Source organism: Culicoides brevitarsis, chromosome 1, assembly GCF_036172545.1.
Source record: "Culicoides brevitarsis isolate CSIRO-B50_1 chromosome 1, AGI_CSIRO_Cbre_v1, whole genome shotgun sequence".
In the NCBI taxonomy this organism is placed as follows: Eukaryota; Metazoa; Arthropoda; class Insecta; order Diptera; family Ceratopogonidae; genus Culicoides; species Culicoides brevitarsis.
This window is the reverse complement of record NC_087085.1, coordinates 30306188-30320647: the sequence shown is the minus strand read 5'-3', so window position 1 is coordinate 30320647 and position 14460 is coordinate 30306188. Positions and strand designations below refer to the sequence as shown.

The following is a 14460-nucleotide window of genomic DNA, read 5'->3' as shown; positions in this document are numbered from 1 at the left end:
GCGCAGCTGATTATCATTTTCATTCGTCTCAGTTTAAGAAATTATTTGAATTAGCATGAAAGCGAGCTGTGCTCGCATTTTCAATCGGTTCGTTAATTCGATTTTTTTAAAATTAAATAATAAATTAAATAAATAAATAGTTTTAATTGAATATTTATCCAACAAATTATTTTTTTAATTAAGAATTAAAATTTATTAATTACAAAAAATTATTTTAAAATAATTTTTAATGAAAAGAGTAATAATTTTTAATTTTTGCAACTTATGAAAATTTTAAATTAAAAAAATTAAGAATTTCGAAAATTAATTAATTAAAAAAAAAATAATAATTAAGATTTTTTTTAATTAAAATTTTTTTAAATAATTAACTTTTCTATAAAATTTTTTGATTAATTTTTGAATTTATGAAAAAAATCTTTTATTATAGAAAACCAAAAATATTTAGAAAAAATAATTGAAGAATTTTAATTATTTTCAAATTTTATTTTTTTTATTTTTATTAAAAATTAATAAAAGTTAATTAAAATTAATTAAAATATTTTTTTTTTAATTTTAAAATAAATTTTATTAAACTTTTATCTTTTTTTTTAAAAATTAACTGAATTAAATTATTTAAAAATAATTTTTTTAATAAGATTTTTTTCCTATAAAATTTTTTAATTAATTTATGAAAAAAAATCTTTTATTTTTTTACACAAAAATATTTATGAAAAATAATTGAAGAATTTTAATCAAATCTTTATCAACAAGTCTCTCGTTTTTTTACAAAATCTGCGTTAATTTGAGAATAATTCTCTTATTTCTTCATTCAAATAATTCTTAAACAATGCGTGATTTTACATTTTTCTCAGTTTTATTTTAACATCAATCGAGAGAACATCTGAAAAGAAATAACAAAAGGTTAAAAATTTTTAAATTTAATTTGATTTTTTTGTTTTGACAATAAAATCTTAAACTTATTATTAAAATCTTAAATTATTTTTTTGAAAGAATTTCTTTTTTTTTGTAGCTTCAAGATGCTTCTAATAATTTTAACGAGCATTCTTGGCTTCGCCTTACTCTTTCTCGCCTTCTTGCGTCATCGTTTCTCATACTGGAAAAATCGTGGCTTCCCATCGACAAGTCCCTGCACGCCTTTAGGTGACTTTGCAGGCGTTGGCATTAAAATGCATTATCACGTAAAATATGCGCAACTTTATAACGCCTTCAAGAAAAAGACAAAATTCTTCGGAGCTTTCTTGTACATGAAACCAACACTTTTCATCACAGACCTCGATTTACTTCGCACCGTTTTGGTCAAAGACTTCCATTATTTTGAAGATCGCGGAGTTTATTACAACGAAAAAGAGGATCCTCTAACAGCTCACATTTTTGCCATCGAGGGCGAGAAATGGCGTAAAATGCGAAATAACTTGAGTCCCACATTCACTTCCGGCAAAATGAAATACATGTTCCACACAATCTCGGACAAAGGTCAAGTGCTGATAGACTACATCGACAAACATTTCGCGAAGACGGGCGCTGTGATGGAAGGCAAAGATGTCGCACAACGATTCACTGCCGATGTTATCGGGTCATGTGCATTCGGGGTTGAAGTGCATGCCTTTGACACGACAAAAGTCCCAGAAATTATAAAAATTGCCAAAGGAATCTTTTCGGATAGCGCTTTTGGTGGCATGTACTTTTTCCTCGTGAGTTCTTATCAGTCGTTGGCCCGCTTTTTGAAGTTGCGACTCATCGCGAAATACGTCGAAGATTATTTCATGACGATGATCAAGGAGAATGTCGAGTATCGCGAGACGAATTGCGTTGTGCGAGCGGATTTCTTCAACATGTTACTAAACCTTAAAAATCGCGGCACAATTTTCGAAGACAAACCCGAGAACGAAGAAGGTAAAATCACGTTTAAAGAACTCGCAGCCGAATCAGCAGTTTTCTTCTTTGCTGGATTCGAAACGAGCTCGTCAACGATGAACTTTGCTCTCTACCTTCTTGCCAGTCATCCAGAGGTTCAGGAAAAGGTCCGTGCTGAAGTTCGTCGAGTCAAAGCGTTGCATGATAACAAAATCAGTTACGAAGCCTTGATGGAAATGAAATACTTGACACAAGTTTTTGACGAAACCCTGAGAATGTATCCGCCAGTGGGAAATTTGTCGCGAAACACAATTCGAGATTACAAGATTCCAGATACGGATTTGGTAGTGCCGCAAGGAACGATGATCTCGATAACGGTTTATGGCATTCACAATGATCCCGATATTTATCCCGAACCGGAAAAGTTTGATCCGGATAGATTTACGCCAGAGGAAGTGGCGAAGAGACATCCTTATGCTTATATTCCGTTTGGCAAGGGACCGAGAGATTGCATTGGAAATCGGTTTGGAATGTTGCAAGTTAAGTTCGGATTAGCGACGATTTTGGATAATTTTAAAGTAGAGGTTAATCCGAAGACAATTCAACCGATTGTGAGGGAATTGAAAACGAGAAATGTTGCTGCTAAAGGTGGTCTTTGGTTTAATATTACACGTTTAGAGGATTGAAACTGTTAAATTTAAAGATTTTTTTGAAGCTATTGATTTTAAGTCAGATGAGTCGCATTTACGCAAAAACAAACAAAAAACTTTCTAACAGATTACTTAATTACAATTTATATGTCACAAAGGGCAAATCGTTGTTTTTATTTAAAAATGTATTGTGATAAGACCTCTATTCAAAGTTCAATCGTCTACGTTCAGTAAAAATAAGATTTTTTTTTGTAATTTTTTTTATGAAAAAAAGAAAACTTTCAAGTGGTTGATGTCTGTCCGTTATATATAAATTTAAAGAAATTTATAAAAACTTATCGCAGATGTTGAATCAAAGTCAAAAAATTAATGTCAAAATTCGTCTTAAACTATATAAACTATCTTCAAATAGGAGATAAATTGCATTCAACTACATTGTGATCTTTGCAGCGTAAAATCCATTCAGTTTTTAGGTGTTCCATGTGAACTTTCGAACTTTTAAATCCGGCTTTGCTAATAAATAATTGTCTTTCTTCATTTTAATTCTTTTAGGCTCTTATTCAACCTTGCAGTTGCTTAGTTTTTCTGTCTTGAACCAACATCTTAGTTTAGAAAACATTATATGACTCGTCATAGTTGAAAATATTAAGATAAGTTGAAAGTCAGTAGGAAAAAGATAAATCCATAAAGAAATTTAGGCATCCAGCGCATATCAGCGCTGATCTACGGCATCAACGGTCAACTTTTTCTTTAGTCATCAGAAGCTCTTCTTGTAGTTAAAGTCTCTTTTAAGGCAAAATAGTTTTGAATTGATTTAAATTTTCCATTTGGTCATTAACGATTGCAATATTCAATATTGTTTGGCTAAGGAAATAAAACAAAATAAGTATAAAAGAAAATATGACTTACTTGATGCTCCAAAAATACTCTCAAATTATATTTTTAAATAAATATTGGCCTTCTACAAGTTGCTACAATGTTAAAAAGGAGACTAAAAGAAAAAAAATCAGTATTAAAAAGCGCTCTTGTCAATGTTTACATCTTGGTCGAGTTTTGAAATCTTTAAGAAAAATATTATTTTTGCTCAATTCGATTCGATTGCAAATTTTACTAACAATTTACAAAATATGGAAATTTTTTCTATAAGAATTTTTAATAATTTTTTAAACAGTTCATCAACCTTACCTTTTTTTAAAGTCCCTTTTTTGCGCGGAATCATTCAAATGTCCGATAAAAACAAACAAATGAATGATTTTTGTTTACAAACATCACGATCGAGTATGATATCACTTAAAAATTCATTCTTGTCTCGTTTCTTATTCAATACAAACCCGACCTTGATGTTCTTGTTCTATTGACGTACTTCACGTTATCTCATTCACGTGCTGCTTCAGAACGATCAATGTACGAAGTTTTTTTTGTTGTGTCATGTTCGCGTTCATCCAAATTGTTTCGGTAATTGAGCCACCTAAAGCAAAACCTGTTTCAGTTGTTTCTCATCGTTCAATCAAGTCACTTGTCAAAAATGATAAACATTTTAATCTTCTACATTTTACCGATAATTTTGGTAGTTATCGCATTTTTGCGATACAAGTTCGCTTTTTGGAAGAGTCATGGCTTCGACTCAACCCAACCATGGACTCCATTAGGAGATTTTGGTGACGTTGGATTCCGCTATCATTTCGCCGAGAAATTCGCAAAGCTCTATGCCGAAACCGAAAAGAAGACAAAGTTCTTTGGAGCTTATGCTGGGCTGTCACCAACTCTCATCGTGAATGACCTTGATATGTTACGTTTAATTTTGGTGAAGGATTTTCACAACTTCCAAGATCGCAGTGTTTACTTCAATGAAGAAGTAGATCCATTATCGGCTCATTTGTTCTCGATCGAGGGCGAGAAATGGCGTCGTATGCGAAATAACTTGAGTCCGACCTTCACATCGGGCAAGATGAAGCAAATGTTTCACACAATCTCAGACAAGGGACAGGATTTGATCAAGTTCATCAATGATAACTACGCTAAAACGGGGGAAGTTGTGAATGTTAAAGAAGTCACACAAAGATTCACTGCTGAAGCCATTGGGTCTTGTGCCTTTGGACTCGAATGCAATGCCTTAAAGAGCACAAAGGAACCTGAAATCTTGAACATTGCTAAGGAAGTTTTCGAAAGTACACCTTTTACGGCTTTTTACTTCTTCTTTATCAGCACCTGCCAACGAATTGCCAAATTTTTCAAATGTCGCGTCTTCAAAAAGTCCGTTGAAGACTATTTCATGCCGATGATTGAATCAACAGCGAAACATCGTGAAGCTAACAATGTTCGTCGCAGTGATTTCTTCAATATGCTCTTGAACTTGAAGAATCACGGCACAATTTACGACGACAAAGATGGAAATCCCTCAGATAAAATCAATTTCAATGAATTGTGTGCCCAAGCTTTCATCTTTTTCTTCGCTGGATTCGAAACAAGTTCAACTGCCATGTCTTATGCTTTGTATTTCATCGCCAAAAACCCCGAGATCCAACAAAAAGTGAGAGATGAAGTTCGTAGCGTTAAAAAATCTCACAATGACGAAATCAATTACGATGCTTTAATGGAAATGCATTATTTGAATCAAGTGTTCAACGAAACACTTCGCATGTATCCTCCAGTTGGAAATTTAATTCGTTATTGCCAAAACGACTATAAAGTACCAGATACTGACTTGATAATTCCAAAAGGCATCATGGTAAATATTCCCGTCTTTGGCATCCATTACAATCCAGAAATTTATCCAAATCCTGAGAAATTTGATCCAGATCGATTTTCGCCGGAGGAAGTTCAGAAAAGACATCCTTATGCATTTTTGCCATTTGGAGAAGGTCCTAGAAATTGCATAGGCATGAGATTCGCTCAATTGCAATCAAAATTCGGACTGGCGACGATAATTGATAATTTTGAGATAACGGTGAATAAAAAGACGCAAGAACCGTTAAAATTGGATTTGAGTACGCCGAATATGGCGGTTAAAGGTGGATTGTGGCTCAATGCAAAGGCATTAAAATGATTTTTTTGTGATTATTAACATTAAAGTCATTAAAGTAATATGAAATACATACCTAATTATGGTTCATACTGACCTTTATATGAATATTCAACTGACCTTCAACTGACCTTCAACTATAAAAAAAATTTCTTTAATAAAAATATATTTTTGATTTAACAAAACATAACAAACTTAAAAATATAGTTAAATTGCAATGAAAAGGCAATAATATGAGAAAAATTATATTCTAAAAAAAATATAAAATTTAATTAAATAAAAATATGTAATAAATAAATAGGTAATTGAGGCAATTTTTCACAAAAAAATCTACTTTCAAAAATTATTTTTCTGTCACAAAAAAAAAAAATTGAAAGTCGAGTTAGTAAAATTTTTTCATCTGAAAACGATTTTTTACTTCACTTTTAAATTTTAAAATTCAAATTTTACGAACATAAAAGGAAAAATAATAATTTTTTTTTTTTCAAAAATAAGAAATATTTTCTGTATAAATTTTCAAAAATTTGAAAATGTTCAATAATTTTCGTGTACTTTTGGAGAAAAAAAAAATTAAATAACATTATGAAAAATAAATGATTGTTGAATATTTTACCGTAAAAAATTTAAAATTTGAAAAATTAAATTTAATTTTTTTTTAATTAAAAAAAGAATTCTTTCATTGACATTTTAAAAGACAATTTGAATTACATTTTCCGAAACATCAAAAAAAAAATTTTTTAATTATTTTATTTTTTGACTTTTTTCTTAGAGATTGAGATTTGAAATTTTAATACTTTTATTTTTTTTATATTTTAACTTTAAATAACAATTTTTGAGGCAAAATATTTAATAAATTTTTTTTTGAGTTAAGATTTATGAGTATTCAATTTGAAAATCAACTTTTTATTAAAAATTTTTTTTTTCAAAATATTTGATAACTTTTCTCAATAAAAATCTTTGAAATCCTGCCTTCACAAAAAAAAAGATTATTTTTCAGATCAACGACCTTCTTTATACTCACCACCAAAAGTAGCAACTTTTATCGATTAAAACATTTTTTCTTCACAATGAAAACTCTTAAAAGAAATTGCATGTCATTGTCCACGAACACCAAGAAAGAAATTCGTGTGAGAGAAGGAGAGAAAAACTTTCGTATTCAGCCAAATTGCCTTATTGCGATGATTATTACCATCACACATCTCTCAGTCCAAACATATTCCTCGCCAAACAAATTGAAGTTCTGCCAATATTTTAATCGATGTGTGGTCCCAACTCCGTATTTATCTCGCTTTTGAGTCAGTTTTTGCTCGTTCGTTCCACTTTCTTCGTCAGTTTTTCTTTGTTACTCTCAAAGTGTTGTGCAAAAAGAGTGTGTTACATAATATCGTCGTCATCATCATCAGTGGCAGCGGCACTAACATATTAAAATTTTTTCTCTTCTTCTTCTTTTTCTTCGGCGTTTCTTCGAAGTTGGGAATAGACTTTGCCGTGTCAACGACGACAGGAATAATAATAATAAGAAAACACTAAAATGATATTCAATTAGAAAAAAAAAATTATAAGAAGTTCTATCATACGTGTAACATATGGCAAGCTTTAAGTATCGTACCATGAAAACTTTTTCACTTAACACAAAATAGCGCAGTCATATTTTTTTTTCTTCTTGTCTCTTTTCCGCAAGAATTTCTCTTCGTCTTCGTGGTCGTTCGTTCGTTCGCGCTTTAAGAGAAAAAAAAGTATTCAGCGAAAGAAAAAACACGTGTCATCGGGTTTCTTTTGCTAAAGAGCAGCAATAAAATTTAAATTGGAATTTTTCTTGTTGAAGCTTCTTCAGAAATTTCTCTCGGAGGAAGTTAAATATTTTTCTTTGACAAAAATGGTTTTTCCATAGCTTTGAATTTTTTAAATGTTTTTTTTTTGTCTTTCTTCGTACTGGATGCATTTTTTGTGTAAATGTTATTTAACGGATTTATGTTAGATGTTTTCATGTAATGTTCAAGTTTTGTCCTTGAAATCAGGCTTGAAATTCTATGAAAATTTTTTTAAAAAATATTTAAAAAATATTTATTTGTGAAAAATTGTTTAAAATGAAAAAAAATTATTTTTCTTAAAATATTTTTTCAAAATTTTAAATTTTTAATGAAAATCTGTCTGAAATTTTGTTTGATTTTAAATTAAAATTTAATTTTTATTTAAATTAATTTTTTTTTTAAATTTATTTTTTAATTTAAATTAATTTTTTTTAAATTAAATTATTTTTTTTTAATTTAAATTATTTTTTTTAATTTAAATTTATTTTTTTTTAATTTAATTTTCAACAAAGATCATTTTTAATTTCATCAAACTTGTTAAAATAAGAAAGAATTTTATTTTTTTATGAAATATTTTATAAAATGTCTAAAATTTAAAAATATTAACGGGTTATTTTTAATTTAATTTTTTATTATAAATGTTAATTTTTAAAAATTTATTTTTTTTAATTTAACTTTTATTTTTTATTTAGTTTGAAAATTTTTTAAAAATCTTGATAATTTTAAAATAATGTTAAATGACTAATAAATTATTACAAAAAAAAAAAATATTTTTTTTTTATTTTTTTTATGAATATAAAGAAAAAGAAGAGACTTACGTAAAAAAATTTCCGAAAATAAAATTTTGCAAATTAAAAAAAAAATAATTTTTTTAGAAATCTCTTTCAAATTTAAATAAAAAAAAAATCATAAAAAAATAACTATGGAAAAAATTTGAGATTTACCTGAAAATGTTCCACGATGGAGTCTCCCGGTACATTATTAGCACAGATTTACAAAACTCTGATTCTGAGCGACATTTCCACTCAATAAATATAGTGCAAAAAGTCGTTCACAGTCAAATTAATTTAACTCATTTGCTAAACAAAGTACATTTCCGATGAAATTCCGTTCGCCAATGATTCGATGATTAACAGGAAATTTGTTCGTATCTCCCACGTTTCATGTCACTTTCAATGTTAACGCTTTAAAATGTTTCTTTCTCTTGTCGTGTCTTTGAATATTTAATAAATGACTAATAAATTAAAGTGAATTTTTCATGGCGCATGTACTTTGTTTGGCAAAAAAAAATAAAAAACAAAAAAAGTCGCAGCTGATGCTAAAATTATGTTCTCCGTGTTAGTTCCTGCCCCGCGACACCTCACCCTCGAACGACAACTGAACAAAAGTGTGTTAATTGGATGGACGCCGCCAGATCCAGCTGGATATAATCAAATCGAAAGTTATCACGTGTATGTGGATGGCGTGCTAAAAGTAACTGTGAAAGCGACGGAACGGACTAGAGCTTTAGTAGAAGGTGTAGATTGCAATCGAGTAAGTGACTTCCCCTGAGATGCGTCGGGAAAAAGTCCATTAATTTTACTATTTTTCATTGTGTTTCTCTTTAAACAGCCACATAGAATAAGCGTACGTAGTGTTACACAAACTAGACGAACATCCAGAGATGCTGCCTGCACAATGATAATTGGACGGGAAACTTCCCAATTAGGTCCTTCATCGGTCAGAGCCACAAACATTACGTGCTCAAGTGCAATAATATCATGGCTGCCAGCCAATTCCAATCATCAGCATGTCGTATGTGTAAATAATGTCGAAGTTAGGACAGTCAAGCCTGGCGTGTATCGTCACACAATCACAGGTATGTTAAATTTTGTCAAATTACTCGAAAAATCCTTGTCTTGAAAGCTCAAATATCCGCGAAACATGAAAATTAACTAAATTAGGTACTAACCAACAAAAAGATTGTACATTGGGACAAAATTTTAAAATTTGCATTAGGATGAAATTTTAAAATGTGCATTGGGTTGCTGTTTTAGGATGAGTATTAGAAAAAATATCTTAGGATGTACATTGGAATGCTTTTTTAAATGAATAAACATTTCATCCCAATACACATTCTGAAATTTTTCCCAATGGACAATCCCAAATTTTACCCCAAAGCACATTCTAAGATTTTATCCCAATGCAGATAATATACTTACGGCCCAATGCACATTCAAAATTACATCCCAATGCGCATTTTAAAATTTTGCTATTTACATTTTGAAATTATTCAAATTCTAAAATCTTGCCCCAATGTACAGTCTTTTTGATGGGTAATTTAGTTAATTTTTATGTCTCGAGGATATTTCGGCTTGCAAAAAATTATTTTTCAATGATAACTCTTAATTTTTTGCACTTAGGACTCTCGCCGAGTACGCAATATCGCGTAACTGTACGAGCTAAGCAGTTACGTGCGCCCGGACAAGCACAAGCCCCGCCAGCGCCGCCTCAAGAAGAAGCTCCCGGGGCCTATACCGATTTCCGTACACTTGCCAAAGGATTACCCGACCCTCCACAGGTAAAATTTTCCTTTCCTCTTCACAAAAACTTATTTTTTTTTAACTCTCAAAAAATCTTTTTTTAAACAGGATATCCAGGTTGATGCTGGTCCACAAGATGGCACACTTCTCGTTACGTGGCAACCTGTCACGCGACCTCCTTCTTCTGGACCAGTCACTGGCTACGCTGTGTATGCGGACGGTAAGAAAGTAACGGATGTCGATTCGCCAACGGGAGATCACGCTTTGATTGATATCGGCAAGCTGGTAGGCTTGAATCCGCGTGCCGTTACGGTGCGAACCAAATCACGAGATTCCCAATCGGCAGATAGTCAACCGACACCGATACCAAGTAAGTGCCCTGTAGCTTTTCTTTTGATATGCTGCATTTATATGATTGACGTAGAAACTCATTCCCATGTGTCACAAAAAATAAAATAGCTCCGCTTTGAACACATGTTTGTTGCTTAAATTTAAGGGAGTTTTAAAGTCACAAGGGGCCGAAATGGAAATTCTACGAATATTTTTTAATGTCATTATTTGTTGTTTTAAGAGTCAGTTATGATAACATGAGTTTCACTGAAGTGAACTGATAAGACTCTCTTCATACTATTTTTTGTAGAATTTTGACATCAAGTTTTCAGCTCTTTTTCTGGTTAACTTTTACAGATCTCTTACAAGTAATTTTTTTTTTAATTTACAAGAGTTAATGGCAATAGTTTTTTGTTTCAATAATAGTTGGAATACTTATCATCAGTAACTACTTTGAACTTTAAACCAAGAAGGTTGCATTGAACTTTCTTTGCCCCAAAAACAATTTATTGTACTTCTCGTGGATTATCCAACTCGTGGATTGTTTTGAAATAAATATGTGTTGTCTTTAATTTTTTATCATTCTGATCTCCTGATGAGTTTCTGATCTGATGAACAATTAATTTTGTCTACTCCAAATGTATTGCAAGATCCTTTTTTAATTAGTTTGCTTCTTAATATTTTAAAACATTAGTCAGTGGGACTCCGTTAGTCAGGACGGAACATAGTTACTTGCTATTCTGCTATTAAACTTCATTCTCCTTCTATATTAGAATTGCCCAAACTTGTATTTTTAGCAATGATTTTCGAGTTCCAAGCCGCATTGCACAAAAATTTGTTCAATGCAGCGGGGAACGATTCCAGGGTTATTGATATTTCCATGCAGGTTGAAAGTCTTACCCGAACCGGTGATCCCATATGTTAAAAAAGTCGAACCCATGCCCATCTCCTGAAAACAGGTTTGGTCGGTTTTTTTATTACATCGTTAGAATTGAATTTCATTTTTGGTTTAATACTAATAATAGACAGAAAAAAGTTATGAACATATGTTAACAATCAATGAGATTCTTTTAGAATGATTTACCTTACTCAATGTGGAAGTTTTTTTTTAATTAAAATACTTTAAAATTGAATTTTTTTTTTTTAATTTATTCTAGAAAAAAAGCCTTCGAAAAAAATTAATGTCAATGTTTTTATTAGAATTAATTTTTATAAAGTTTTAAAAATTACTTACCTTTATTTATGGAATTACACATTTTGGAGTTTTTAAATTTCTGAAAATAAAAATTAAAAAAAAATTAACAGGTAGAACAAAGTATACGGGTAACTTTAAAAAAATTAATAAAAAATTAAAATTTCGCCCACTGTGACACATTTTAAACTCTTGAAATTAAGCAACAAACCCTATAAATATTTAATTTCCTCTTACATTTGACATCCTTTCTATCTTACAAAACATCCACATAAAATATCTTTATTTAAGTTGACTACCAACTTACTTATGCATATTAGTTTTGTTTGTACAACAATAATTAATTTTCCTTTTCCATTATTTTGCAGTTTATTTTTAGTTTTATGTAAATATATTATACTTATTTACTACTACAAACATATTGATAATGGTCCTAATTCTGATTTATTCTCAAAATAAAGCTTTTTCGTTTAAAATAAAAAAAAAATATATAAAATAACATGAAGACGGTAACAAAAACCTTTCAATATTCATTATTATTATATAACATAACAAAACCCTTTTTCTTACAATAAACAATAAATGTAATAATTTTGGTAGGTAGTCTTGATAGTTTTCTCTTCTCTTCTTTCCTTCATAAATACAAAATATATTGCTATCTTTTTACTCCTTTTTCTTCTGTAAAATACTGACACCTACAACAATAACAAGGATTTTCCATCAAAATACTCAGAAACACGTCGAAAATAATTAATTTTGCGTCTTAAAAACCATTATCAATCCGCTTTTTATAGTAATCGAATTTTTTTTTTCATTTCTTTTTGCGTGTAAAAAAATTGTGTTGTTGTGTTAAAAAAAAATAAATAAAAAAAAAAATAGACACTAATATTGAAAATGGCTTCAATTACACTCAAGATAATGTAAGAGCAGCTGCTCGTCGTGTGGGTCAGCAACAAGGTATGATGATGGGACAGCAGGGCAATATGCGGATGCAGCAACAAGTTGGTCAGCATGGCCCACGTGGACCAATTCCGGGCATGCCGCCACACATGCAGGACCAACAAGGCATGATGGATGAGAATTTGAGCGACTTGAGTGGGCAAAATATGGGCATGCATGGACCACAACAGCAGCATGGGCAAATGGTGAGTTTAAAAAATTTTTTTTTCTGTAGTGCGATTTAAAATTTTTTTATATTATTACAAAAATATATAGTGCGTGTTTTATTATTATTATTATTAATTATATATATTAATATTTATATATTAATCAACATATATAACTTAAAATATTTAAAAAAAAAAAATAATTTAGAAAAAATTTTGTACAAAAAAATTACTGGCTTGACTGATAAAAGGTTTTCTGTGACAATTTTTTTATTTCTGGCTTTTAGCTTCAAATTTTTTAAAATTCTATATTTTTTTTTTAATTTTTAATTAATCTAATTAATGCGCTGATTAAAATATTTTTTTTTAAAACGAATTTTGAATGAATTTTCGTGTTATTTATTTTTTTTTAAATTAATTTTAAATGTAATTGCTCGCAAAAAGGAAAAAAAAGCCCAAAAAGCGGCATTTTAAGCAGCTTTTCTTGCCTTTTTGTGACTCGCACATTTTTTAAAAAATGCAATTTTTTTAAAGTAAAAGTTTTTTTCTTTTATTTTTGTCCATCTCACAAAAAAATAAATATTTCCGTAAAAAAATATTAAAAATCACAAATTGTGCGTGTCCTCCTCCGCAACTTTCTCACAACAAAAAAACACAAAAAAAAAATAATTTTTTAAAACTCGACATTTCACAACTAAACAACAAAAAAAAAATACAAAAAATAGTCGGCACACTTACCACATCAACCGAATCCGAGTGACGCGACACCGCGAGGCAGCACGACGGGCATCCCGGCGATCGAGATAACGAAAGACGCCGTGGCATATGACGCTGCGAACCTAAGTGACGAGAGCGAATACATTGAGCCTGTCTCGACGCCGCAGGGAAATGCTGCTCAGGCAGCTGCCGAGGCACAACGCATGCTGCAAAGACGCAAAAGTAGCGTTGCGCAACAACAAATTTTGCAACATCAGCAGCAACAACAACAGCAATCACCGGGAACGGTTTCAACGCCTCAGGTTAGCGCAAAACTCAGTGCGATTCCTTAAAAAAAAATTACACACACATGTTTGCATATGTCTCTCATAGTCTGTCTCTCTCGTAGTTGAAAAAAAAATCATCGTGCCTGTAAAAAAAAAATATTTCATCCAAAATTAAACAAAAATTGTGTACATACAAGGACAACACTTGAATGCACGCGCCTTTTCCTCGTCTGTTTCTCTATTTCTCTCTCTCTTCTAGAACCTAGAGATAGATTTTTTCATTCCTCCTTTTTTTAGCTCTTTCATTAATGTAAGCGCTCCTCAACTCGCAAAAAAATACAAGTGTTCCTTCAAACACATGCCAAGCCAGTTAAGAACGTCCTTTTTGTAGTAATTTTTACTGAATGTACAATTTCCTATTCATAACAGCCACGATGGTCGTCGAGTACGATGATGATGTGTGTCTTGTTCGTGTTTTACAAAAAATAAAAATCTCTCTTTTTTATGATGTTCTCTTCAGATTTTTTTATGTGTCTTAAAAGTATCCTTTTAAAATAATAATTCTCGTTGTTCTTGTTGTTGTTAAGCGCGATTTTTTCTCACTGTTTGTCGATGTTTTTTTTATATCTTTGTCTTCATGAAGAGTTTTTAATTTTTTTTTTATTAATTTAATTATTTTTTTTTATTTTTAATTTTTTTTTTAATTTTTATTAATTATTAATATTTTAAAGAAAAATTATTATTTTATTTTTAAAATTTATTTAATTATTTTTTTATTAATAAAAATTATTTTTTAATTTAATTTAACAAAAACACATTTTTAAAGATTTTTTTAATTAATTAATTTAATTAATATTTAAAAAAAATAATAAAAATTAAAATAATTTTGAAAAAAGATTGAATAATTGAAAAAATAATAATTGTAAAAATATTCGTTAAATATATTAATTTATTATTATATTTATTTACTTTATTTAAATTTTTAATATC

At 30.0% G+C, this 14460-nt stretch overlaps 4 protein-coding genes across 11 annotated transcripts in view; all 4 read left to right on the top strand.

Annotated features, from left to right (window-relative positions):
- The window catches only part of LOC134828112 (vacuolar protein sorting-associated protein 37B), a 169114-nt gene that overhangs the window by 73873 nt on the left and 80781 nt on the right, over window positions 1-14460 (top strand). The window lies entirely within an intron of this gene.
- Window positions 1-14460, top strand: part of LOC134827430 (RIMS-binding protein 2) — a 61089-nt gene that overhangs the window by 34057 nt on the left and 12572 nt on the right. For 5 of the 8 annotated variants that reach the window (XM_063840057.1, XM_063840051.1, XM_063840050.1 and 2 more), the window contains 6 exons: window positions 8680-8870; window positions 8949-9195; window positions 9740-9897; window positions 9968-10229; window positions 12261-12526; window positions 13213-13506. In XM_063840057.1, the coding sequence (XP_063696127.1) occupies window positions 8680-8870; window positions 8949-9195; window positions 9740-9897; window positions 9968-10229; window positions 12261-12526; window positions 13213-13506 (1418 nt within the window). The remainder of the gene's footprint in view (window positions 1-8679; window positions 8871-8948; window positions 9196-9739; window positions 9898-9967; window positions 10230-12260; window positions 12527-13212; window positions 13507-14460) is intronic. The other 3 variants (XM_063840058.1, XM_063840054.1, XM_063840053.1) reach the window with 2 other exon arrangements.
- On the top strand, window positions 787-2659 carry LOC134827432 (probable cytochrome P450 6a14). Its single transcript, XM_063840059.1, has 2 exons — window positions 787-900; window positions 1010-2659. Exon 2 carries the CDS (start codon window positions 1017-1019, stop codon window positions 2538-2540), a length of 1524 nt encoding a protein of 507 aa, XP_063696129.1. The 5' UTR covers window positions 787-900; window positions 1010-1016; the 3' UTR covers window positions 2541-2659.
- Window positions 4016-5570, top strand: LOC134827433 (cytochrome P450 6A1-like). Its single transcript, XM_063840060.1, has one exon. It carries the CDS (start codon window positions 4030-4032, stop codon window positions 5548-5550), a length of 1521 nt encoding a protein of 506 aa, XP_063696130.1. The 5' UTR covers window positions 4016-4029; the 3' UTR covers window positions 5551-5570.